This window comes from Etheostoma spectabile, unplaced genomic scaffold (assembly GCF_008692095.1).
Source record: "Etheostoma spectabile isolate EspeVRDwgs_2016 unplaced genomic scaffold, UIUC_Espe_1.0 scaffold00010686, whole genome shotgun sequence".
NCBI lineage: Eukaryota > Metazoa > Chordata > Actinopteri > Perciformes > Percidae > Etheostoma > Etheostoma spectabile.
The window spans coordinates 4508-31804 of record NW_022603860.1 but is presented as its reverse complement, the minus strand read 5'-3'; the positions used below and the strand labels follow the sequence as shown (position 1 = coordinate 31804).

The 27297-nt window shown below is 44.0% G+C and overlaps 3 protein-coding genes and 1 long non-coding RNA gene across 4 annotated transcripts; 2 read left to right on the top strand and 2 right to left on the bottom strand.

The window, feature by feature from the left end:
* Positions 1-713: 713 nt before the first annotated feature.
* On the bottom strand, positions 714-1187 carry LOC116679346 (E3 ubiquitin/ISG15 ligase TRIM25-like). Its single transcript, XM_032509013.1, has one exon. It carries the CDS (start codon positions 1141-1143, stop codon positions 718-720), a length of 426 nt encoding a protein of 141 aa, XP_032364904.1. The 5' UTR covers positions 1144-1187; the 3' UTR covers positions 714-717.
* Positions 1188-4462: 3275 nt separating this feature from the next.
* LOC116679349 (uncharacterized) lies at positions 4463-7015 on the top strand. The gene is made up of 2 exons (XR_004329488.1): positions 4463-4725; positions 6800-7015. It is a non-coding gene; the product is annotated as an uncharacterized LOC116679349 (long non-coding RNA).
* Positions 6886-27297, bottom strand: LOC116679347 (E3 ubiquitin-protein ligase TRIM21; the record flags this gene model as incomplete). Its single annotated transcript, XM_032509015.1, is given in 4 exon segments — positions 6886-9281; positions 24561-24689; positions 26016-26266; positions 27252-27297. Coding segments are annotated over 3 exon segments (1932 nt in total). The 3' UTR covers positions 6886-7641.
* LOC116679348 (prokineticin receptor 1) lies at positions 15044-17288 on the top strand. Its single transcript, XM_032509016.1, has 2 exons — positions 15044-15506; positions 16584-17288. Exons 1-2 carry the CDS (start codon positions 15079-15081, stop codon positions 17281-17283), a joined length of 1128 nt encoding a protein of 375 aa, XP_032364907.1. The 5' UTR covers positions 15044-15078; the 3' UTR covers positions 17284-17288.

Sequence of the window (27297 nt, the reverse complement as noted above, 5' to 3'; positions counted from 1 at the left end):
TGTTTTCTACCATTAGACAGGATGAGACCAGGATATGCTGTATCAGGATCAAGAGTCACATCCACTGCATACTGCTGGACCCTCTTCAGCTCGGACTCAAACAGCTTCTTCATCTCTTCACTGAGTGTCTCCTCCAGCTGAACCACAGCTTTCACCATAGTCCCCTCATATGATGATGGACGGAGGCTGACGTCTGTCCAGTCCTTGGTGGGTGGGAGGTTGTTGGATGTTTAGGGACTGGACCCTCTGAGAAGATGGAGGTGGTCTTCAGAGCGTGAGAGCTGCTCCACCTCAGTGCTCTCTTCATCCGCTCAGAGATCTGTTCCAGCTCTGTGATGAAAGCTTCGGCCTGTTTTTCTGTTGTTTTCTGCTTCTCTTTGATGGTGTGATGAGCTCATTCAGGCCTCTCTCAACAGACTCCTCAGAGAAGTGAAGACCTGAACACCTTCTGCTATCTCTCTGTGCCGCAGCTCCTCACTGAGCTCCACTGAGTGTTTGATCTGCTGAACCTTCAGTCGTCTCTTCTGGATCAACTGCTGGATTTCAGCCTCCAGCTCTGCTTTCATTTCTTCAATTCTTCTTCAGAGGAACAACATCATGGGTCTTGTGGTCTAAAACAGTGCAGAGCATGCAGACACATTGGTCGGTCTTACAGAACAGCTCCAGGGGTTTATTGTGCTCCGTACACATCCTGCCTTCCGGTTCTCCACAGGGCAATCAGCTGATGTCTTTCAGACCTGACATGGTCAGATGAGGCTCCAGGTGAGTCTCACAGTAGGAGACCAGACACACCAGGCAGGACTTCCGGGCCTTCAGTTTGGTTCCAGTGCAGACGTCACAGGGAACTTCTCCTGGTTTGGACACTTGTTGCTCTGAGCTGCTGCTGCTGGCTTTCTGTTGAGCTGACTGTCTGAACTGAGCAGCCATCTCAGAAAGCAAAGTGTTTATTTTCAAATCAGGTCTTGAAGTAAAACCCTCCTTGCACAGCGGACACAGGTACTGGTCATTAGTATCCCAGTGTTCAGTGATGCAGGTTTTGCAGAAGTTGTGTCCACATGATGTGGTGACAGGATCAGTGAACACATCCAGACAGATGGAGCACAGAAACTGATCTTCAGATGGCAGATAGTTTGCAGCAGCCATATCTACACAGAGGGGAAAGAAAAGGAAAACATATTAAAATACAGTTTTAATTAAAGCTGCGAGCAGCGTTGGACGGGCCCTCGCCTCCTCGCAGGTCGGGCGTGCTGGCAGACGCCAATCTTTGCGGCAGTGCATTCAAGCGACAGTCGGACACTGCAAAGCCAAAGCTTGATTTTGCTGCAGCTCTGTGTGTTTGAAATTACCCGGCTTTTTACCCGGGTTTGAAATTACCCGGCTGCTGGCCTTTCCCCCTCTTCCTCATCAAAGTCAGTCGCCATAGTTCTAGTACTAGGATGAGGCTACTCTCCCCAATGTGACGTCATCAACAAATTGAGTTAAAAACCCGCAACTACCAAAAGTGACAAAAAAACGGGCCTTTAACACTATTTGGAGACATTTTTAAAAATGATATACATATCATGAGTGATGTCTTTTTTACCCTTTTACAGCCTTTAAATGGTTCACAGGTTATGACAGGGGCGTGGTCTGTGTACATGAGTGTGGATAGAGTATTCGGGGGACTCAATATCTCATGTAGACCACACAATCTAAGTTTCATGTATGTGGAACACCCTCAATAATGAGATAGATGGGAGAGGTGTGGAATAATAATAATCCTTACAAAAACAATAGGTTCCTTGCACTTCAGTGCTTGGGCCCTAAAAAATTGTTTTAAAAAAGGGACAAAGACGTCGGGAAAAGCATAAAGTGTCAATAAAGACGGCCAAAACGTCAAGAAAACCGCCATTGTTGTAGTGTTACAAATATCACCAGAAAGGAAAAGAGAGGAAGGTCCTGCCTGAGCAGAGCTGGAGCTCAGTGTTAATCCTGGTTGGAGGAAGTTAAATCTGATCAGCTGGACTCACCAGGGGTCCAGAGACTCTGCTGGGCTGTGGACAAAGACCTGATGAAGTCCCTTTGACTTGTCTTCCAGAGAGAAACAGAGACTTGTCTGGACTGCAGCGCGGCCGACACCCTGACAATCTTAACTTTCATTTCTGGAGTGTGACGTTGAAGCTCTCCTCTTTCCACTGCTGCTCCTCCTCCTGCTGTTAGCTTCTGGTTCCTCCCTCGGATTCACAGGGTCAACACCAGGGTGGGGTCTGGTTAATATGGGCAAAGGTGGAGGAAGGTGTGTGACAAGGTGTTGCTATACAGTACCTTTATTATGTTTGTTGAAACTTTAAGGTGCCTCAGCTGGACTTTAACCAGGAGAGTTTAGTGTAGTTTAATGGACACAAATAGGCAAGGCAAGGCAAGGCAAGGCAGCTTTATCTGTAGAGCACATTTCAGCAACAGGGCAATTCAAAGTGCTTTACATAAAATCAGTTAAACAGTTAAAACACAAGTACAAACAGTTAAAAATCATAAGCATTAAAATCTAATAAAACACATGAATAGACAGTTAAAAACAAAATAGAAACATTAAGACACATAAAACACAAGAATAAAATTAAACAGTGCAGCCAAAGAAATGTAAAGAAATGAGCATTCATTTAAAGAAAGGCAGCATCAAAAAGAAAGGTCTTCAGCCTCGATTTAAAAGAACTGAGAGTAGCAGCGGATCTGCAGGTTTCTGGGAGTTTATTCCAGATATGAGGAGCATAGAAACTGAACGCTGCTTCACCCGGTTTAGTTCTGACTCTGGGGACAGAAAGTAGACCTGTCCCAGATGACCTGAGAGGTCTGGGTGGTTCATAGTGTAGTAGCAGATCAGAAATGTATTTTGGACCTAAACCGTTAAGTGATTTATAAACTAGCAAGAGTACTTTGAAATCAATTCTTTGAGGTACAGGAAGCCAGTGTAAAGACTTCAGAACTGGAGTGATGTGATCCAGTCTCTTGGTCTTAGTGAGGACTGGAGTGATGTGATCCAGTCTCTTGGTCTTAGTGTGGACTCGAGCAGCAGCGTTTTGAATCAGCTGTAGCTGTCTGATTGATTTTTTAGGGAGACCTGCAAAGACCCCGTTACAGTAGTCAAGTCTACTGAAGATGAACGCATGGACCAGTTTTTCCAAGTCCGGTTGACACATAAGTCCTCTAACCCTTTATATATTCTTAAGGTGATAGTAGGCTGACTTTGTAATTGTCTTAATGTGGCTGTTAAGATTCAGGTCTGAGTCCATGACTACACCAAGATTTCTGGCTTTGTCTGTTGTTTTTAACATTGTTGTTTGAAGCTGAGCGCAGACTTTTAATCGTTCCTCTTTTGCTCCAAAAACAACCACCTCAGTTTTTCCTTCATTTAATTTCAGAAAGTTCTGGCACATCCAGTCGTTAATTTGTTCGATGCACTTAGTCAGTTTTTGTATTGGACTATAGTCCCTTGGCGATAAGGTTATGTAAATTTGTGTGTCGTCCGCATAACTATGGTAACTTATTTTGTTGTTCTCCATAATCTGGGCCAGTGGGAGCATGTAGATGTTAAACAGAAGAGGCCCCAGAATAGAGCCTTGGGGAACTCCGCACGTCATATTTGTAAGCTCAGATGTATAATTACCTATTGACACAAAGTAAAAATAGAAACCTCCACACATCTGCAACATGTACTACTTCCCCACATACTATCACAACGGAAGATTTAAACTGTAGTTCTAGTAGAATAACTGTTGGTCACTTATTTGTTTGCTGCCTTTGACTCCAAAGCGACAGATCACCCGAACTCATTTAATACTCTTTAGGGTCATTTTTGTGTTTTTAAAAATGTTCTTTGATATTTAATTTTTTTCTTCCCCTTAACAATATTCTTTATAGCTCGTATTTTATCCCCATCTTGTCCAGATGTATAATTAAGGAATTTTAGTTAATATATATACATATTTCTGTTTTAGCTTGAGGTTTCGTGTTAAGAGAGAATATCTTCCTTCATAAGTTGCAACGAACTTTTGAGACGCCTGACTCACAAGGCTAGTGAAGGGCTAGCTGACGAAAGTTTTGGGTTTTTGATGGAGATTGATATGACAATATTTTTTGTTTAACTTACAGAACAAACGGAGTGAAGTCACGTCAGACGTAACCACAAGTGAAGTACCTTTTGATTTTAACCAAAACCATGATCTTTTTCTAGTTTGTGTGCCTAAATAGAACCAAACTGCCTTATTTTCACGTTGCACACACACATATAAAGCATACACACACTCACCTTGGAAAAAATCATTTGTGACCGATTCATCCTCCACAATCACTGCTGGTGGAAACATTTCCTCCTGCCACTGCTTCACATTAAAGCTTCCAACTGGTGAAACACACAGGGGGCTTTTATTGTGAAGCAGCCACAGGAAACACAATATACTCGTAGTGAAGCGTCTGTGTAAACCAGGCTGTGTGTTCAGTGGTGGTGCTCAGGTCACTGTTCACTCAGACCTTGCGTTCAACAGCTGGTTTATTTTACAGGTTTTATATTTACAATCACATGTCTCCAGATGTCTTTGACTTATAAACAAATCTTACCCACAAAACAAACCCACACAACCAAAGTGACTAATAATGAACTAAAACACAAAATCAAAACATTCATTAACTTTTATACACGGTATTATGACAGATATTATGTTCTGTAGACACTATAGGCGTGTACAACCCGTTCTTACTCCGAACTTGTAAAGTACCAATGTTTGGAGAGAGGATGTCAGTGTCAGAAACAACGCGTTAAATCCCCCTTCAGCGTGTGTAGCACGCACGGTAAGGTACTACGGTAGCAAATAGTATGAAAGCCCAAAATCCCCGTGGGGAGGTTGGTTGGTGGGGTGGACGGGTCAGTAACACAGGACACTCCCCTGGAGACCGGGGATCGTGTCCCTATGTTTCCTAAACCCAACCGTCCCGTTCTTCTTCTCCTAAACCCAACTGTCCCGTTCTTCTTCTCCTAAACCCAACTGTCCCGTTCTTCTTCTCCTAAACCCAACTGTCCGTTCTTTCTTCTCCTAAACCCAACTGTCCCGTTCTTCTTCTCCTAAACCCAACTGTACCGTTCTTCTTCTCTCCTAAACCCAACTGTCCGTTCTTCTTCTTCTCCTAAACCCAACTGTCCCGTTCTTCTTCTCCTAAACCCAACTGTCCGTTCTTCTTCTCTAAACCCAACTGTCACGTTCTTCTTCTCCTAAACCCAACTGTCCGTTCTCTTCTCCTAAACCAACTGTCCTGTTCTTCTTTACCTAAACCCGTCCCGTTCTTCTTTACCTAAACCCAACTGTCCCGTTCTTCTTCTTACCTAAACCCAACCGTCCCGTTCTTCTTCTTTACCTAAACCAACTGTCCCGTTCTTCTTTACCTAAACCCAACTGTCCTGTTCTTCTTTACCTAAACCCAACCGCCCCGTTCTTCTTTACCTAAACCCAACCGTCCCGTTCTTCTTCTTTACCTAAACCCAACCGCCCCGTTCTTCTTTACCTAAACCCAACGCCCCGTTCTTCTTTACCAAAACCCAACTGTCCCGTTCTTCTTTACCTAAACCCAACTGTCCTGTTCTTCTTTACCTAAACCCAACTGTCCCGTTCTTCTTTACCTAAACCCAACTGTCCTGTTCTTCTTTTACCTAAACCCCAACCGTCCCGTTCTCTTTACCTAAAACCCAACTGTCCGTTCTTCTTCTTACCTAAACCAACCGTCCCGTTCTTCTTCTTTACCTAAACCCAACTGTCCCGTTCTTCTTTACCTAACCCAACTGTCCTGTTCTTCTTTACCTAAACCCAACCGCCCCGTTCTTCTTACCTAAACCCACCGTCCCGTTCTTCTTCTTTACCTAAACCCAACCGCCCCGTTCTTCTTTACCTAAACCCAACCGCCCGTTCTTTACCAAAACCCAACTGTCCCGTTCTTCTTTACCTAAACCCAACTGTCCTGTTCTTCTTCACCTAAACCCAACTGTCCCGTTCTTCTTTACCTAAACCCAACTGTCCTGTTCTTCTTCTCCTAAACCCAACTGTCCCGTTCTTCTTTACCTAAACCCAACTGTCCTGTTCTTCTTTACCTAAACCCAACTGTCCCGTTCTTCTTTACCTAAACCCAACTGTCCTGTTCTTCTTTACCTAAACCCAACCACCCCGTTCTTCTTTACCTAAACCCAACTGTCCCGTTCTTCTTCTTTACCTAAACCCAACCGTCCCGTTCTTCTTCTTTACCTAAACCCAACTGTCCCGTTCTTCTTACCTAAAACCAACTGTCCTGTTCTTCTTTACCTAAACCCAACCGCCCGTTCTCTTTACCTAAACCCAACCGTCCGTTTCTTCTTTACCAAAACCCAACTGTCCCGTTCTTCTTTACCTAAACCCAACTGGCCTGTTCTTCTTTACCTAAACCCAACTGGCCCGTTCTTCTTCACCTAAACCCAACTGTCCTGTTCTTCTTTACCTAAACCCAACTGTCCCGTTCTTCTTTACCTAAACCCAACTGTCCTGTTCTTCTTCTCCTAAACCCAACTGTCCCGTTCTTCTTTACCTAAACCCAACTGTCCTGTTCTTCTTTACCTAAACCCAACTGTCCTGTTCTTCTTTACCTAAACCCAACTGTCCCGTTCTTCTTTACCTAAACCCAACTGTCTTGTTCTTCCCACGTGTCATGGAACCGTAAACCCACCCACGACCTTTTCCTGAACCTAACTGCGTCAAAAGTGAAGCCAACAGTCCTGACCAAGCGTCCGTATTTGACTCGATGGGAGTGAGACTCTGTTGACCAAAGAAAGTGATCCACAAATTTTCCGCAGGGTTGTACAGCAGTTGGAGTGTGACTGAAGCATCCTATTTGTGTGACTTCCCAATGTAGCACAAGTACACTTTATATGTCACACTTAATGTTTTCTGTCAGATGGTTTATAGATCTTGACATTTCCGACTGAACTTGAAGGCGGCTTTATTTCCCGGAGAAAGAAAAGAGACAAGCGAGACATAGCGAGTGCTTTGTTGTTGCAGGAAACAGTCAGCTGTTCCCCAAACTCCCAGGCAGTTCAGATCTTGTGTTTGGTGTTGTAAAACGTTCTTGTGGCAGAGATAGAGGCAGTGATGTTTCCTGTTTCCTGTACGAGACTCTCCCTCCGCCTCAAACCCCTCTGACCAGTCTGATCTCCAGTTACATGTTCGGCCACCGCAGCGTGATGCAGGGTTGCATTTCTCCAAAAGTTGAGTCACTCTCAAAATTTTGTTTTTCCGTCTCCTCCCTGCGGCAAACCACTACCCCCATTCAATATGTATGGAAAGACCTGCAGTTACTGTGAATACGGACTTACTCATACATGAAAGTGTCTTTTGAAACTGATTTCTTCTGGAAATTAAAAATAAATGTCTGGATTTAACCAAGGTTTTACAAAATAGATATTCTGATGCAGTGTTGAAGAGGTGAATACATTAAATGAATTTGTTGACTATGTAATAAAATACATAATAAAACAAATCTTAACAAGGAAGTGTAAATCAATCACTACATTAAAAAGATAGAAAATAAGATCTGAACTAATTATTAACATTTGTCTCCCAAAATAAAAATGAATAAATCAAAGTTAAGGGATTAGTTGACTCTGACAGGAGAGATGATCAGAGGGGCAGAGTTTTTACCATCATCATTGTCACTGGGACTGAAGAATGGGAGGAGTTTCTCAGTGAAGGAGCAGCCAGTAAAGGAGTAGATAAGAGCTGCAGCATCTACGTCATAAAAGGAGACCAGACCCTCCTCATAGTCCACAAACACCCCCACCTTCTGAGGAGGACACTTCAGAGAGAGACGGACTGAAGGGGAAGCGGCAGCTTCGTACTCATTTTCATTTCTCAACACTATCGTCCAGTTACCATTCTCAGGGCTCAGTGTGATTGGTCCCTTCCTGTTGATCGACTCTCTGGCCACTCCTAGATCCCATTCAGTATTTCCTTTAACTTGAACCTCAAAGTAAAATCTGCCTGAAGAGAAACTCTGTTTTCCTAAAACATAAACACAACCAGAAAATCTCTCTGGGTTGTCTGGGAGATTCTTCTTTACATCACCAACACGGACATGTTTCCTACCATGAGATAGGATGAGTAGAGGATGTGCTGTTTTAGGATCAAGAGTCACATTCACTGCATATTGCTGGACCCTCTTCAGCTCAGACTCAACCAGCTTCTTCATCTCTTTACTGAGTGTCTCCTCCAGCTGAGCCACAGCTCTCACCACAGTCCCCTCATATGATGATGGACGGACGCTGATGTCTGTCCAGTCCTTGGTGGGTGGAGGGTGGTTGGTGTTTAGGGACTGGACCCCCCTGAGAAGATGGAGGTGGTCTTCAGAGCGTGAGAGCTGCTCCACCTCAGTGCTTCTCTTCATCAGCTCAGAGATTTCCTGTTCCAGCTCTGTGATGAAAGCTTCGGCCTGTTTTTCTCTTGTTTTCTGCTTCTCTTTGATGGTGTTGATGAGCTCATTCAGGCCTCTCTCAACAGACTCCTTCAGAGAAGTGAAGACCTGAACACCTTCTGCTATCTCTCTGTCTGCATCTTCCTCACTGAGCTCCACTGAGTGTTTGATCTCCTGAACCTTTAGTTGTCTCTTCTGGATCATCTGCTGGATTTCAGCCTCCAGCTCTGCCTTCTTTTCTTCATATCCTTCTTTCAGAGGAACAACATCATGCGTCTTGTGGTCTAAAACAGTGCAGAGCATGCAGACACATGTCTGGTCGGTCTTACAGAACAGCTCCAGAGGTTTATCGTGCTGCGTACACATCCTGCCTTCCAGGTTCTCCACAGGGTCGATCAGCTGATGTCTTTTCAGACCTGACATGGTCAGATGAGGCTCCAGGTGAGTCTCACAGTAGGAGACCAGACACACCAGGCAGGACTTCAGGGCCTTCAGTTTGGTTCCAGTGCAGACGTCACAGGGAACTTTTCCTGGTTTGGACACGTGTTGCTCTGAGCTGCTGCTGCTGGCTTTCTGTTGAGCTGACTGTCTGAACTGAGCGACCATCTCAGAGATGAAAGTGTTGACATGCAGCTCAGGTTTTGTGTTGAAAACCTTTTTACACAGCGGACACAGGTACTGGTCATTAGTATCCCAGTGTTCAGTGATGCAGGTTTTGCAGAAGTTGTGTCCACATGATGTGGAGACAGGATCAGTGAACACATCCAGACAGATGGAGCACAGAAACTGATCTTCAGATGGCAGATAGTTTGCAGCAGCCATATCTACACAAAGGGTGAAAGAAAATCCAAACAATTCATACAAAATACAATTTTCTTTAAGAAACAGGTTTGATTTCTGGTGTTTAAGTATATCCACTTGCTCCTAGCTGTTAAGAACTACAAGCATTTTATCTTTGCTAGCAATCTGAAGCTCGCAGAATAGGTCCCCATCTTTTTGTGCAGACTCTTAAATAACAGCCATAGACTGTTAAAATACTGGACAGTGTGAAGCCAAAGCTGAATCTCCTGAAAGCTGAAGTCTATCTAATTTCCAGAAGGGGGCAACTCCACTGGCTTTAAAAAGAAGTCTATGAGAAAAAAAGAGCCTACTTCTCACTTGATTCATTACCTCAGTAAACATTTTCATAATAAGTTTATTGTCTCAATTGCTAGTTTCAAGTCTTCTTCAACACATTATGATGTTCATTTAGTAAATGATGGTCCGATTTATTTCAAAACTGACAATAAAGCAGGAGATGCTTTAGGACCTGCCAATCAGGACAGAGACTAGGCGATGCTAACCATGCTAACACTGTGGACATTGTTATTGGGGTGTTGCCTATGTTTTCATTCTAAACTTTGACCATCTCATTGTGTGTTTTCACAAAGTTAATTTGAACATTTTGGATCGCTGAACATGTCTCGTTCTTCTGCCAAGCAGGTTAGCGTTCGGGAAAGTTTGCAGATTTTCTGCCTTCATCATTTCAAAAGCCCCCAAAAAACCTTCTTGTAAACAAACATGTGCCGTTCCCCATCCCACCGCTACTGAAACGTTATCTCCTGTCATGGCTGCTTGGCTCAGCAGTACATTTCTGTCAGAAACTCTAGTTTATTCATTAGTACTTGGTTGCAGCGGTCGCCGTGGTCCTGCTACACTCTGTGATGCCCTGCAATGACATGAACTACTATGACTAATGTTTCTAGTCATAGTTTTTTATTATCTTCATTGTGACTGTTATTGCCACTGTGCATCCCCCCCCCCCCCCCCCAACATGCTCTGTCAGACTCCGCCTACCAAGAGCCTGGGTCTGGGGTCTGTCCCAGGTTTCTTCCTAAAAAGAGTTTTTCCTCGCCACTGTCGCACTAAATTCTTCATACTTACTAGAACTGTTGGGTCCTTGTAAATTATAGAGCGGTCTAGACCTGCTCTATCTGTAAATTATAGAGTGGTCTAGACCTGCTCTATCTGTAAATTATAGAGTGGTCTAGACCTGCTCTATTTGTAAATTACAGAGCGGTCTAGACCTGCTCTATCTGTAGATTATAGAGCGGTCTAGACCTGCTCTATCTGTAAATTATAGAGTGCTCTAGACCTGCTCTATCTGTGAATTACAGAGTGGTCTAGACCTGCTCTATCTGTAAATTACAGAGCGGTCTAGACCTGCTCTATCTGTAAATTATAGAGCGGTCTAGACCTGCTCTATCTGTAAATTATAGAGCGGTCTAGACCTGCTCTATCTGTAAATTATAGAGCGGTCTAGACCTGCTCTACCTGTAAATTATAGAGCGGTCTAGACCTGCTCTATCTGTAAATTATAGAGAGGTCTAGACCTGCTCTATCTGTAAATTACAGAGTGGTCTAGACCTGCTCTATGTGTAAATTATAGAGTGGTCTAGACCTGCTCTATCTGTAAATTATAGAGCGGTCTAGACCTGCTCTACTTGTAAATTATAGAGCGGTCTAGACCTGCTCTATCTGTAAATTATAGAGAGGTCTAGACCTGCTCTATCTGTAAATTACAGAGTGGGTAGACCTGCTCTATCTGTAAATTATAGAGTGGTCTAGACCTGCTCTATCTGTAAATTACAGAGTGGTCTAGACCTGCTCTATTTGTAAATTATAGAGTGGTCTAGACCTGCTCTATCTGTAAATTATAGAGAGGTCTAGACCTGCTCTATTTGTAAATTACAGAGCGGTCTAGACCTGCTCTATCTGTAAATTATAGAGCGGTCTAGACCTGCTCTATCTGTAAATTATAGAGCGGTCTAGACCTGCTCTATCTGTAAATTACAGAGTGGTCTAGACCTACTCTATCTGTAAATTATAGAGCGGTCTAGACCTGCTCTATCTGTAAATTACAGAGTGGTCTAGACCTGCTCTATCTGTAAATTATAGGGCGTGGTCTAGACCTGCTCTATCTGTAAATTATAGAGTGGTCTAGACCTGCTCTATCTGTAAATTATAGAGCGGTCTAGACCTGCTCTATCTGTAAATTATAGAGTGGTCTAGACCTGCTCTATCTGTAAATTATAGAGCGGTCTAGACCTACTCTATCTGTAAATTATAGAGTGGTCTAGACCTTCTCTATCTGTAAATTATAGAGTGTGGTCTAGACCTGCTCTATCTGTAAATTATAGAGTGTGGTCTAGACCTGCTCTATCTGTAAAGTGTCTCAAGATAACTCTTGTTTTGATTTGATACTATAAATAAAATTGAACTGAATTAGTACATAAACATTATTTTAATCACTTTGCATTCTACAGTAAATTAAGCTTCATCATACTGAAGCTAACGTTAGCCTCCAAATAAATGTAGCAAGCTTAAGCTACAGAAACACGGCAAAAGTCTGTTTGGCGGTGATGGGGGAAGCAGCTTTCAGTTTCTATGCTCCTCATATCTGGAATAAACTCCCAGAAACCTGTAGATCCGCTGCTACTCTCAGTTCTTTTAAATCAAGGCTGAAGACCTTTCTTTTTGATGCTGCCTTTCTTTAAATTAATGCACATTTCTTATAATGAAGTTGCATTGTTGAAACTGTAAAAAACTCTATATAAGCATATGAAGAGACTTAAAAAGTAAGACCCATGGGGCCGGCCCGTTCTGGGAACAACAGGCTGGATTACGTGCATAGAGCAACGGCTTATACATTGTCCCATGTTAGCAGCCTAAAATCTCGTATTTAATCTGCTCGTGTAGTGTGTCGAGTATTCCGGGTGTTATAAAGTTTTCTGCATATTCTCTGATCTGTCTATATGTCCCGGTGCGACACATGTGCGGTAGTTTGAATGCACATAATTGTTGTAAAAGTCTGCTGCTGAAAGAGAGATTCTGTTAGCGTAGCTTCAAGATGGCTGACACTCGACTAAATCGGCTCTGATCGGGTAGTGACAGCCCCACCCCCTATGGACGGGTTGAAAACACGCTGAATTACCTGGCTTGTAGTCCACAGCCTCTGAGCAAAACTGCCTCAGATGACGCTAAACTACCACTTTTGCGTCATCAGAGGCTTTTTTTCAAACCCACAATACAGTGAAATCTGGTCTCAGGGGGACATGAGGGAGGGAAGCAAAAATACTACCGGTTTCTACTCATGCAAAGCTTGAGGTTAAACGGTGAAGTATCCCTTTAAGCACACACATACACTCTCACACGTGTGCAAGTAAAGTATATATGTACGCACAAGTGAAAGATGCATGTATGTGCATGTGTTTAGTAGCAGTATACTGGATATGTATGTGCAAGTGAAGTATATACGTATACACAAGGGAAGTATGCATGTAAGCGCAAGTGTTTAGTACCAGTATATAGTACAGTATAGTGTAGTATATGTGCAAGTGAAGTATTTAATTCTGGCCTAGGCAGCTTCTCAGACAGTTACACATGACACTGTCGGCACAGGTTGCTAACGTCAGCTACTTTTTAATTTGCCAGAAGGTCATAGTGACAAATGCCGATTCAAGTGGTTAGCATAAAATCATATACATGTATACTATATACATAGTACAAGGCATCTTTTTTCACAAAAACTCTGGACTCTGAAGTAGCTGCTGTTTATTTTTGATTTTGTATTTTTACAACTGTTTGCATTATTGTATTTTTTGCACATCTTTCTGCTCCACCCCATCACATCACATGCATGTTTTTGCTGCTTGTGATCTCGTCTTGTGATCTCGTCTTGTGATCTCGTCTTGTGATCTCGTCTTGTGATCTCGTCTTGTGATCTTTTTGCCGTTTATTGTTTTATTGTCAGGAAAAATGCCCCTATCTGCACTTTTTTAATCTTATGGTAGGAATGTCTTATCTTTTGATTCCGCTGCATTTCCAGTAAACTGTATGTGAAGAAACTGGCAATAACACTTGACTTGAAAAATATATATAATAATAATAATACAAACAATAGAGATTCAGTTCCTGAAGTCCTGAGAGCTGCACAGAGACACTGGTTAACCCAAATAAATCAACACTTTTCTTATGGTTTTCTCCCTTTTTTCAACACTTTTGACGCTTTTTTTAATGTTTGTCACTTCTTTGACGTTTTCAACACTACGTAACTAACTTATTAACTTTTACAACATTTCCTAAAGTCCTGCGAGCGGCCCCAGAGAGACCGGTTCCAGCTGTTAAAGGGGGCTGCTGTAGACCGGTTCCAGCTGTTAAAGGGGGCTGCTGTAGACCGGTTCCAGCTGTTAAAGGGGGCTGCTGTAGACCGGTTCCAGCTGTTAAAGGGGGCTGCTGTAGACCGGTTCCAGCTGTTAAAGGGGGCTGCTGTAGACCGGTTCCAGCTGTTAAAGAGGGCTGCTGTAGACCGGTTCCAGCTGTTAAAGGGGGCTACTGTAGACCGGCCTGCAGACTACCAGCCGTCCTCATGTTGTTCCACATCTCACCAGAAAGGAAAAGAGAGGAAGGTCCTGCCTGAGCAGAGCTGGAGCTCAGTGGTAATCCTGGTTGGAGGAAGTTAAATCTGATCAGCTGGACTCACCAGTGGTCCAGAGACTCTGCTGGGCTGTGGACAAAGACCTGATGAAGTCCCTTTGACTTGTCTTCCAGAGAGAAACAGAGACTTGTCTGGACTGCAGCGCGGCCGACACCCTGACAATCTTAACTTTAATGTCTAAAGTGTGACGTTGAAGCTCAAAGGTTATAAGGATCTTTATTGGTCATGTGCACAACAATTACAGAAGTAGTTGTTAGCAATGGACGTCTGATTCCTTGGGCACCTCCAACAATCCTCAGTAAATGACTAAAAGAAAAAACACACAACCTACATTTGAATCAAAGACAAAAACATTGTGCAAGACATAGGACTAAAAACCTCTTCTACTACAGCTTCCTTCGCTGTCTGCCTCTGTTGGAGTTGTGTTTGTTAAATTTTTTATGTCTGCTTAAAGGGCCAGTGTGTAGGAACGTCTCCCGTCTCGCGTTGCGATCATATATCGTCATCAACTCATAGACCACAGAAACACGGTCTTGAGTCCGGACTCAAGTCCAAGACCTGACTCGAGTCCTACACCAAGTTAAGATTGGAAGTTCATTCTTACCTTTGGAAAACAGTAGTTGGCAAATGTAACCAAGGTCACCAACATACATATATACTATTGATATATTTATATATATATATATATACATATATATATATATATATATATATATATATGTGTTTGTACAGTATGAATGTATATTCAGTATATATATGCATGTATATTACATGTATATTACATATATTACACACATATATATATATATATATATATATATATATATAGTATGTGTGATATATGTGTTTGTTGTGTTCTGGTTGTCTTGCTTCTGGATGCCTAAAATTTCCTTCAGGATGAATAAAGTATCTATCTATACTGTACTTATGTATGTATGTATATATACTGTATACATGTATATGTAAATATATACACACACACATAAGAATAAAAAATAAAAATTGCTCACAGAAATGCAATGACTATGATGATGATGTAGCAGCTGTTCTGAGGGTGTTTACATGACTTGATTTAATGTTTTTTTTTTTTTAATTGTCCCTTACCCTTTCCCTGCAGACCCCTGAGCATGTAGACCTGATCCAGAATGGACGCCCCGACCAACAGCAGCTCGCCTCTGCCAGACTACATCCTCGCCAGTGAGCGTCTGGACTACGAGATCCCCCTGGACGAGATCCCAGACACCACGCGGGGCCGGGCCTTCTTCGCGGCCACCATCGTCATCGCCGTGGTCCTGGTGGTCATCATGGTGGTCTGCGGACTGGGAAACTGTCTGTTCATCGCCAGCCTCGTTCGCTACAAGCAGCTGCGGAACCTGACCAACCTGCTGATCGCCAACCTGGCCGTGTCCGATGTGCTGGTGGCGGCCGTGTGCTGTCCCTTCCTGATGGACTACTACGTGGTCAAGCAGCTGTCCTGGGACCACGGCTTGGTGCTCTGCGCCTCCACCACCTACCTCCGCACCGTCTCTCTCTACGTGTCCACCAACGCACTGCTCGCCATCGCTGTGGACAGGTGAGTCCACTCTGAGGAACTGGTCCAACTCAGACTAAAGAGTTCAGTTTCAGTTCAATTTTAATATTAGTATCAATTCATAACAAGAGTTTTCATGGGACACTTTGCAGATAGAGCAGGTCTAGACCACTCTATAATTCACAGATAGAGCAGGTCTAGACCACTCTATAATTTACAGGTAGAGCAGGTCTAGACCACTCTATAATTTACAGATAGAGCAGGTCTAGACCACTCTATAATCTACAGATAGAGCAGGTCTAGACCGCTCTATAATTTACAGATGGAGCAGGTTTAGACCGCTCTATAATTTACAGATAGAGCAGGTCTAGACAACATTCAAGCAACAACAAAGTGTTTCTAGACAAAATAGATCACGTCTACCAACACATGATCTAGATGGACATGTCTCTCTGTCTGAGCGTCTTCCATTGTCTCCGCAGGACGTCCCACGGCTCGTCCTAACCTCTGTCGGACATTTCCTTCACGAGTTCCTGATCAATTAGATTCAGAAAGTCTCTCGTCTCCCCGTCCGTCCAGGTCCATCTGTCTTTGTTGCCCCCCCCCACCCCATGTGTGAGACAGAGAGGAAATACTGGCGGAAATGAACTACAACTTCTTCTTCTTGGTTTTTTGGCGGGTTGCAACCATAAAATGACCTAAAACTTTTTTTTACTTCGTGGCAATTAGTATGAAAGGGCGGAAATCTGCGTAGGGAGGTTGGTGGGGGGGTGGGGGTATGGGGGCATGCTAAAAAGACGCATAATCGCTTTTTGGCGTACCCCCATAACCCCCCCCCCCCCCCACACCAACCTCCCTACGCAGATTTCCACCCTTTCATACTACTCGCTACGGCGTAAATTCACGCTATCGCTAATGTAAGTCAATGGAGGCCAAACGGCGTTGATATGCAAAGCGAGTATGTCTCTTGATAACACGCCAATAATGGCGTACGGATTGGCGCGTCGTACATTTGCCAGTCTGCACATGTTGACGTCGCTCATCAGGCTTTGTCCTGGAAATGTACTTCCGTTGATCCAGACTCCTCTAAAGACTAAAGCCTTCTCTTCCTGTCTGCAGGTACTTGGCGATCCTCTACCCTCTGAAGCCTCGTATGAAGTTCCAGACGGCGTACTGCGTGATCCTGATGGTCTGGGTCGTGCCCATCTTCATCTCCATCCCGTCTGCCTACATGGCGTCCGAGACAACGTACCCGCATGTGGAGGGCCGCTCCTACAAGACCTTCTGCGCTCAGATCTGGCCAGTGGACCAGCAGGTTTACTACCGCTCCTACTTCCTGCTCATCTTTGCTCTGGAGTTCATGGGCCCGGTGACCGCCATGGCCGTCTGCTACATCCAGATCTCCAGGGAGCTGTGGTTCAAAGACGTCCCGGGTTTCCAGACGGAGCAGATCCGGAAGAGGCTCCAGAGGCGGCGGAGGACAGTGATCGTGCTGATTCTGGTGCTGGTGGCCTACGTCCTGTGCTGGTCGCCGTACTACGTCTTTGCCCTGCTGCGGGACTTCTACCCCACGCTCATCTCCAGGGACAGGAACTCCCTGGTGGCCTTCTACATCATCGAGTGCATCGCCATGAGCAACGGCGTCATCAACACCATCTGCTTCATGAGCGTCCGGAGCAACACCAAGCGCCTGAAGAAGCCAGGCCAGTTCCTGCTGAGGCTGGTGACTTTTGTGGCCTCCAAGTCCGTGGACGACGGAGACGTGCGGACGTCTTCTCTCCGAGTGACGGAGGACGCAGGGGGAGCTCGGCTACGGTAAAAAGGACAAACATCGGAAACAACGGCACGCAAACAGCATCAGATCAGGCTCAACAGTACGACGACTCAAAGCATAGGAACCCTTCACACACATTCATACACTGGACAGCATCGTGGCCTCACAGCAAGAAGGTTCTGGGTTGAAATCCAGGTCTTTCCGGGCCTTTCTGTGTGGAGTTTGTATGTTCTCCCCATGTTTGCGTGGGTTTCATCTGGGTGTTTGCCTAGGTTTTCCAGCCACTGCCTTGATCAAGGCCCTCACAGATGATCAATCAGATGATCAAGGAACTTGACAAAGGCCCTTGATCAAGGCACTGATCAAGGGCCTTGATCAAAGACCTTGGTCAAGGTCCTTGATCATCTGTGATTGGTCAAATGCTGAGAAAGAATTTTGCTACATCTACATGCATGTGACCTTACCTGGTGGCCAAGGATGCCATAGAAGGTGCCACCTGCTCATCAGACTCCGATGGGCAATTTGGGGTTGAGAGTCTTGCCCAAGGACACAGGACTGCAGGACCACCAACCCCCAAACTTCTGATTGGTAGGAGACTGCTCTACCACATGAGCCACAGCCACCCCAAACAGTGGAATTACAACTTCCGTGTCCGTCGAATGATGCCCCCTGGCTTGAAAAGCCGCTTCCCTGTAGACTTACATTGCAAAAGAGACGTCTTTAAATCAGTGGATTTGATCCGACAACATTTGGAGCGCTAAAGCAGAAGTAGGGAGCTCGGCCGGCGGAGGTCTCTAATGCGCCTGCTCTATGGGTCGCACGGTGAGGAAGCAGCGGGGATCATACGCAGCGTTTAACACGCGGAAGTTTAAATTTTTGGCTTCATGTGGACCACATGAAGCCAAAGCAACTTCCCTTGGAATGAGAAGGGCTCCGCCTCCAACTCAGGTTTTATTATACGTCCATGCATCAGAGAGGCTCACAAAGTGGACATTTTCAACCTCTATGACCCCACCAGCGATGGCAGCGCCATGTTTGTAGTTTTGTTTCTGAAAAGTTGGACACAGTTTGTGGAAATATTGGATGTGAGCGTCGGTTTTGCCTCGAGAAAAGATGCTCTCAGCCTGGGCGGACTGGAGCTGCCGTCTCGAAGTCAATTAGTCATTTTTTAACCCTTATAGACCTGAGGTCATTTTTACAATTCTGTCCTCTGGTTTTATTTTCTGTAAAAGCTTCATCAACCCTGTTGTCTACAGTCAAGATATGAACATCATTTCTTTAGGACAAACTGGGTTATTAGAATATTTGGGCTGCAGTGAGGTCACATGAATGTTAAAAATGGTTGTAGGGCCACATGAATGTTCCAGATATGTACTGATATCACAGACAGAGCAGTAAAACTTAAAAAACACGTCTCATATGTCTTGGGAGTCACACTCTGAAGAAATAATAATCATAATAACTTATACAGATGACAAAATACATAAATTTTGACATTTACTTATGCCAATAATCAACATAATAATGTCATATTTATTGATATTACACCCACGGCAATGCTACACAAGCACTGTTCTACTTCCTGTCCCTGTTCTACTTCCTGTCCCTGTTGTGGCCCTGGTCTAGAAGAAGTCTCCCAGCTGATCCGGCCTTGGACAGGGAGGTGTGTTCAGGTGCATTCTGGGAGTATTGCTATCTTGAGGCAGCGGGAAGTGATCGCGTCATTGATCAACAAAAACCTCTAAAGCCAGTAACGCAGCATGTCTTTGTTATTTTAACAGAGAATTAGTAAAATGCTCCTAGAGACCTTAAAGGTTTCACGATCTGTGTGTTTGGTCGTTGAACCGAGCGACCCTCGCCTCACGCCCGGTCGGTAATACCTACCCCCCCCACCCCAGTCTGTAATACTACTTGAGGGCCAAGCACACAGCTGATGTTGGTCCCACCCCCCCCCCCCCCAAAGAATTTTTACACCCTTTTATTGAAGGACAGTGTTACATTGTGTGAGAGATTATTTGCTGTGTGAGAATGTTAGTGTGAAATTGAACACTGCAGTAGGATATCTATGTACATATCTATATATATAAATATATATAGATATGTACATAGATATATATGCCAATGTTGTTTTCAATTAAAAATTTGCACAAAGTGAGCCGATCCACTTTCCATGTTACGAGCATTACAATTAAAAATTTAAAATAATTAAAAAAAAATAATGGGACAAAAAGAAATCCAGGGACATTTAGAATAGAGAAAGACTTGGACACGCCCTAAAAATGTTCAGATTTTTCTAATTCTTTTACACTAGAATTACACAAACATAACGTAGAGAGATCAAAATGTTCTATATATTAAATCTTCATGTATCTATAAATGAGAGAGGGGAAACATACAAGCTTCGGCTTCATCATGCTTTTTTTCATCCTTTTCGGAATTTGTTTTTCTATGTGTGTATAAAGAAATATATATATATATATTTTAAATTTGTTCAAAATAAAAAAATGAAATTAAAACTAATTAAATGGTTAACTAGTTAAATGGTGCGTCTTTCTTGTAAAATATTCAGGGGAATTGAGAGAGTTTGACGTGAGTTGGTTTCTCTTTCACAACAGAATGAAATCAAAAAACAAGACTGACTGTTTTCACCGAATCATGTATTTAAACAACGTTAGAAAAACTAGTTAAAAGTTAAAAGTTACAAGTTACAGTAACAATCGTAAGAACGAGAGACCCACTCGTGAAATGTACATATTTACACAAATCAATCAGATGGAGCTTCATCTGGAAATAAAATGAAAAACAAAAAATAAAACGTAAAAGATACAATGAGAACGAGGAAGTGCTGATTAGGAACACAGCTGTGGTGCGTTTGTCTCTTTCGATGCTGCGCTGATGTTTTGGGAACAGTTGGTCAAGGCCAACCCCCCCCCCCCCCCACCCACCCCCCCCCCCCCCCCCCCCCCCACCGAGTGGCACTGTCCCGTTGCTTCGGTTCATTGAGACATTCCTCCGTTTGGCATTAAGAAAAAAATAATCCAATTTTCCTTCAAGAATTCAACGCAACACTGACTCCTATACAAATGATGATTCTGAGGACAAAGCATCCCTTTAAATTCTGATGTTGGGCACAGAATACAGGAAAGGTGCAGAAAGCTGAAAGATTTTTAGGAAGAAGAATTGGTTTCAAGTACAGCTGTGGCTCGGTTTGGACCCGTTGTCCCCCCCCCCCCCCAATGTGAGACAAGTACAGCTGTGGCTCGGTTTGGACCGTTGTCCCCCCCCCCCCCCCAATGTGAGACAAGTACAGCTGTGGCTCGGTTTGGACCCGTTGTCCCCCCGATGTGAGTCGAGTGCAGATCTGAGTCGTGCATGCTCAGATGTAAACAGTTCACGACATAACTGTCATACTGAAATTTGTGAAATCCATGAAATAAAAAAACATTTCTCATCACAAACAAAGTACATACACTTTAGCTATGATTGGTTGGTTGATGCTAACGTTAGCTCAAAACACCATTCAACTGACAGCCTTTGTTGTGTTTTGATGCTAACTTGTAGCTAAGCTAGCAGTCATTTCAGAAACATAGCTATCAATGACAGTTTGGTTGCTAACGTTAGCTCAAAACACCATTTAACATGACAGCTGTTGTTGTGTTTGATGCTAACTTGTAGCTAAGCTAGCAGTCATTTCAGAAACATAGCTATCAATGACAGTTTGGTTGCTAACGTTAGCTCAAAACACCATTTAACATGACAGCTGTTGTTGTGTTTGATGCTAACTTGTAGCTATGCTAGCAGTCATTTCAGAAACATAGCTATCAATGACAGTTTGGTTGCTAACGTTAGCTCAAAACACCATTTAACATGACAGCTGTTGTTGTGTTTGATGCTAACTTGTAGCTAAGCTAGCAGTCATTTCAGAAACATAGCTATCAATGACAGTTTGGTTGCTAACGTTAGCTCAAAACACCATTTAACATGACAGCTGTTGTTGTGTTTGATGCTAACTTGTAGCTAAGCTAGCAGTCATTTCAGAAACATAGCTATCAATGACAGTTTGGTTGCTAACGTTAGCTCAAAACACCATTTAACATGACAGCTGTTGTTGTGTTTGATGCTAACTTGTAGCTAAGCTAGCAGTCATTTCAGAAAACATAGCTATCAATGACAGTTTGGTTGCTAACGTTAGCTCAAAACACCATTTAACATGACAGCTGTTGTTGTGTTTGATGCTAACTTGTAGCTATGCTAGCAGTCATTTCAGAAACGTAGCTATCTATGGTTGTTTGATGCTAACGTTAGCGCCAAACACCATTCAGCTGACAGCCTTTGTTGTGTTTGATGCTAACTTGTAGCTAAGCTAGCAGTCATTTCAGAAACATAGCTATCAATGACAGTTTGGTTGCTAACGTTAGCTCAAAACACCATTTAACATGACAGCTGTTGTTGTGTTTGATGCTAACTTGTAGCTAAGCTAGCAGTCATTTCAGAAACATAGCTATCAATGACAGTTTGGTTGCTAACGTTAGCTCAAAACACCATTTAACATGACAGCTGTTGTTGTGTTTGATGCTAACTTGTAGCTATGCTAGCAGTCATTTCAGAAACGTAGCTATCTATGCTAGCTTGATGCTAACGTTAGCGCCAAACACCATTCAGCTGACAGCCTTTGTTGTGTTTGATGCTAACTTGTAGCTAAGCTAGCAGTGAACCAACTTAGTTAAGTAGGTCCATTTTCACTGGGTTGACGTTACAGAAGTCTCTCGTTAGCATCTTATATGCTACTAGTTTCTAAGTGACGCATGAGCAACTCAGACCTGCACTCGACTCACATCAGGGAGGGAACACCCGTAGAGACTCAGACCTGAAAATCGACTGCAGTCTGATATCCAGACCTGCAGGAATGGATCACATCCGATCCACACATCCTGCCTGTACATGACGTGTGTTTTGAAGCTGCAGAGCAGAGACACAAAGTATCAGTCCCTAAGTCTGTCTCTACTTCTTTCTCTTCATGAAGGCCTTTGCCTCCTTCTGCAGTCCCTGGAGGTCCTCCTGATCGCTGTCCTCGGAGACGGGGGGGGGAACGTAGTCCGAGTCCTCGCCCGCGGCGTCGCTGTCGTCGTTGATGAAGCTGTCGTCGTCCCCAGAGTCGTCGTCTCCGTCGTCCGTCCCGGGGACGGCGTGTGCAGCGCGTGCTGTAATAGAAGCGACGGCATCAACGTAACGTTAGAAATCAGAGAGACTAGAGAAGAGAGTGGAGCCCGGACGATACCAATGTTTAGTTATTTAAAAATCCGATATGCACACACAGGGACACACACTATGCTCGTTACACACACACACACACACACACACACACACACACTATGCTCGTCACACACACACACACACACAGACACACTATGCTCGTCACACACACACACACACACACACGGACACATTATGCTTGTTACACACACAGGGACACACACTATGCTTGTTACACACACACACACCACACACACACACCACAACACTATGCTTGTCACACACATAGGGACACACACTATGCTCGTCACACACACACACACACCACACACACACACACACACACACACACACACACACACACACACACACACACACGGACACACACTATGCTTGTTACACACACCCTACCTGGTCTCTTTGTGTGGTTGTATTCTTTCCTGTGAAGAGGATTTTTCCTGTTGGGGAATAAAAAAATAAAAGTCAAAGTCGAGTTTGTAGTTTTTTATTCTATCATTAAATATGATTATTATTAATTATTATATCATTATTATTAATTATTATATAATTATTATTAGTTATTATAACATTATTAACGCTACCAAGCCACGGCCAAGCAGACCAATCACAGTTGTTGTGGTCTGTGTCGCCGCAAAGGGTAGTTAGACCTTAGTGGTCCCTAATACTGTATCTGAAGTCTCTTTATATAGACCTTAGTGGTCCCCTAATACTGTATCTGAAGTCTCTTTATATAGACCTTAGTGGTCCCCTAATACTGTATCTGAAGTCTCTTTTATATAGACCTTAGTGGTCCCTAATACTGGATCTGAAGTCTCTTTATATAGACCTTAGTGTTCCCTAATACTGGATCTGAAGTCTCTTTATATAGACCTTAGTGGTCCCTAATACTGTATCTGAAGTCTCTTTTATATAGACCTTAGTGGTCCCTAATACTGTATCTGAAGTCTCTTTATATAGACCTTAGTGGTCCCTAATACTGTATCTGAAGTCTCTTTATATAGACCTTAGTGGTCCCTAATACTGTATCTGAAGTCTCTTTTATATAGACCTTAGTGGTCCCCTAATACTGTATCTGAAGTCTCTTTATATAGACCTTAGTGGTCCCCTAATACTGTATCTGAAGTCTCTTATATAGACCTTAGTGGTCCTAATACTGGATCTGAAGTCTCTTTATATAGACCTTAGTGGTCCCTAATACTGTATCTGAAGTCTCTTTATATAGACCTTAGTGTTCCCTAATACTGGATCTGAAGTCTCTTTATATAGACCTTAGTGGTCCCTAATACTGTATCTGAAGTCTCTTTTATATAGACCTTAGTGGTCCCTAATACTGTATCTGAAGTCTCTTTATATAGACCTTAGTGGTCCCTAATACTGTATCTGAAGTCTCTTTATATAGACCTTAGTGGTCCCTAATACTGTATCTGAAGTCTCTTTTATATAGACCTTAGTGGTCCCCTAATACTGTATCTGAAGTCTCTTTATATAGACCTTAGTGGTCCCCTAATACTGTATCTGAAGTCTCTTTATATAGACCTTAGTGGTCCCCTAATACTGTATCTGAAGTCTCTTTATATAGACTTAGTGGTCCCTAATGTATCTGAAGTCTCTTATATAGACCTTAGTGGTCCCCTAATACTGTATCTGAAGTCTCTTTATATAGACCTTAGTGGTCCCTAATACTGTATCTGAAGTCTCTTTATATAGACCTTAGTGGTCCCTAATACTGTATCTGAAGTCTCTTTATATAGACCTTAGTGGTCCCTAATACTGTATCTGAAGTCTCTTTATATAGACCTTAGTGGTCCCTAATACTGTATCTGAAGTCTCTTTATATAGACCTTAGTGGTCCATAATACTGTATCTGAAGTCTCTTTATATAGACCTTAGTGGTCCATAATACTGTATCTGAAGTCTCTTTATATAGACCTTAGTGGTCCCCTAATACTGTATCTGAAGTCTCTTTTATATAGACCTTAGTGGTCCCTAATACTGTATCTGAAGTCTCTTTGTGTGTATAGAAACATATAGCTTGTGTGTCCTCCAACCTGTAGCAGTCGGTGCCGTAGGGACACTCGGGTCGGTCCGTCTCTTCGTCCTCGTCCTCCTCCTCGTCCTCGTCCTCATAGTCCGTGTCTCCGGGGTGACTGCACTCCTGGAAATGGACCGGGTTCTTCCTGGAAAAGGAAGACGGAGGTGATTGGAGCGAAAAAACATCTCCTCACTGTCTGCTAGCTGCCTGTCCCCTGAACACACCGTAAAGAATGCGGACCAGCCTACATCCTGCTACATCATGCTACATCCTGCTACGTCCTGTTACATCCTGCTATGTCCTGCTACGTCCTGCTACACCATGCTATGTCCTGTTACATCCTGCTATGTCCTGTTACATCCTGCTATGTCCTGTTACATCCTGCTACATCATGCTACATCCTGCTACGTCCTGCTATGTCCTATTACATCCTGCTACATCCTGCTACGTCCTGCTATGTCCTGTTACATCCTGCTATGTCCTGTTACATCCTGCTATGTCCCGTTACATCCTGCTACACCATGCTATGTCCTGCTACGTCCTGCTACACCATGCTATGTCCTGTTACATCCTGCTATGTCCTGTTACATCCTGCTATGTCCTGCTACATCCTGCTATGTCCTGTTACATCCTGCTATGTCCTGTTACATCCTGCTATGTCCTGTTACATCCTGCTATGTCCTGCTACGTCCTGCTATGTCCTGTTACATCCTGCTATGTCCTGCTACGTCCTGCTATGTCCTGTTACATCCTGCTATGTCCCGTTACATCCTGCTACACCATGCTATGTCCTGCTACGTCCTGCTACACCATGCTATGTCCTGTTACATCCTGCTATGTCCTGTTACATCCTGCTATGTCCTGTTACATCCTGCTATGTCCTGTTACATCCTGCTACATCATGCTACATCCTGCTACGTCCTGCTATGTCCTATTACATCCTGCTACATCCTGTTACATCCTGCTATGTCCTGTTACATCCTGCTATGTCCTGCTACGTCCTGCTACACCATGCTATGTCCTGTTACATCCTGCTACGTCCTGCTACACCATGCTACGTTCTGTTACATCCTGTTACATCCTGCTACGTCCTGCTATGTCTGTCTATGTCCAGCTACACACCGCTACATCCTGCTACGTCCTGCTACATCCTGCTACATCCTTCTACGTACCGCTACGTCCTGCAACTACTATTTCTAGTCGCTGTTCCATTATCTTTATTGTAACTATTAGTTACTACACACACACACACACACACATTCCCTATACGCACACACACACACACACACACACACACACACACACACACACACACACACACACACACACACACACAACACAGTAACTCCCCGCACACAAACACTCATTCCGTACGCACACTCACTTCTCACACGCACGAACAAAGTGCATCGTATCGTTTATTATCCAGTAATTAAGTCATGCTTTTGGTATCCATGGCGACGGGTCCTACCTGTAGCAGCTCCTCCCGTATGGACACGCCGTTCTGGGTCGCGGTCTCGGCGCCGCCCCGCCGGTCGCCGCCGCCGGCTCGGCTCGTTTCGCCGGCCGCCGTTGTCGGATATCCCCGGCGTCCCCGGCGTCCCCGTCAGCCGTTGGCGTCTCTCCGACTCCATCGGCCTCGCCCGTCTCCACGGCGACGCCGTCAGACTCGTCGCTCACCTCCGGACTCCCGGGTCGGCTTGGACGGCGGTCCGAGGGCTGCTGGGGGGGCGCACCAGACACGGGACTCACAAGGCTGCGTTCACACCTGGACTACATCAAAGATTATTACATTATTATATTTTAGAGCAAACACCTTGATGTCGATGATGCGGCGTCGACTGTTGGTGATTTCACCAAATATTAAACCAATGAGATTTGATTTTTTTAGTCTGAATGCATCGTAACGTTACCATGGAAATCCAGAGATCTCCGAGAGCACAATCTGAATTTTACTCAGCGAGTTACTCTGGCATCGAGTAATAATGCTCATTAACTATGCTCTCGTAGTCGAGATGCACCAATCACATCAGGGTATCTGATGTAGGCGGGGCTAGAGATGTGCTGCACCAATCACATCAGGGTATCTGATGTAGGCGGGGCTAAAGATTAGCTGCACCAATCACATCAGGGTATCTGATGTAGGCGGGGCTAAAGATGAGCTCTACCAATCACATCAGGGTATCTGATGTAGGCGGGGCTAAAGATGAGCTGAACCAATCACATCGGTGTGTATCTGATGTAGGCGGGGCTAAAGATGAGCTGAACCAATCACATCAGGGTATCTGATGTAGGCGGGGCTAAAGATGAGCTGAACCAATCACATCGGTGTATCTGATGTGGGCGGGGCCAGAGGCGAGCTGAACAGATGACGACAGTCTAATCGACCAATTAGCTCCGCTGGTAGCTTAGCATACGAGGCTATGGATCGTCACCCCGTGTGTTGTTGTGATTGGTCGAAGTGTTATCCAATTGCGTGCAGGGAGATTTTCAAATGCACGCTCGGTGCCGCCCCTCGAGATGGGCGACTTACATCACTCGATGCCAGACCCTTAATCCTTCAGATTTGGGTCTGGATTAGCAGGCTACCGTAACATTTCTCCAAATTAAAACTCCAAGGTAAGACTGACAGGAGGCTTTATTTGGGGCAAACATGATTCATTCGTGGGAAACAATAACATAAAAGCAGTGATATTGTGTACTCAACTGTTTTCGACTGAGATGTTGTCCGTTCCTCATCGCTACACTTCCTC

What these genes read in the sequence shown, in the direction of transcription:
- LOC116679346 (XM_032509013.1), bottom strand. Translation starts at nt 1,143, where the DNA reads ATGGCTGCTGCAAACTATCTGCCATCTGAAGATCAGTTTCTGTGCTCC.
- LOC116679348 (XM_032509016.1), top strand. Translation starts at nt 15,079, where the DNA reads ATGGACGCCCCGACCAACAGCAGCTCGCCTCTGCCAGACTACATCCTC. An exon ending in CTCGCCATCGCTGTGGACAG is followed by an intron (nt 15,507 to 16,583) that starts GTGAGTCCACTC and finishes TCCTGTCTGCAG; the next exon opens with GTACTTGGCGATCCTCTACC.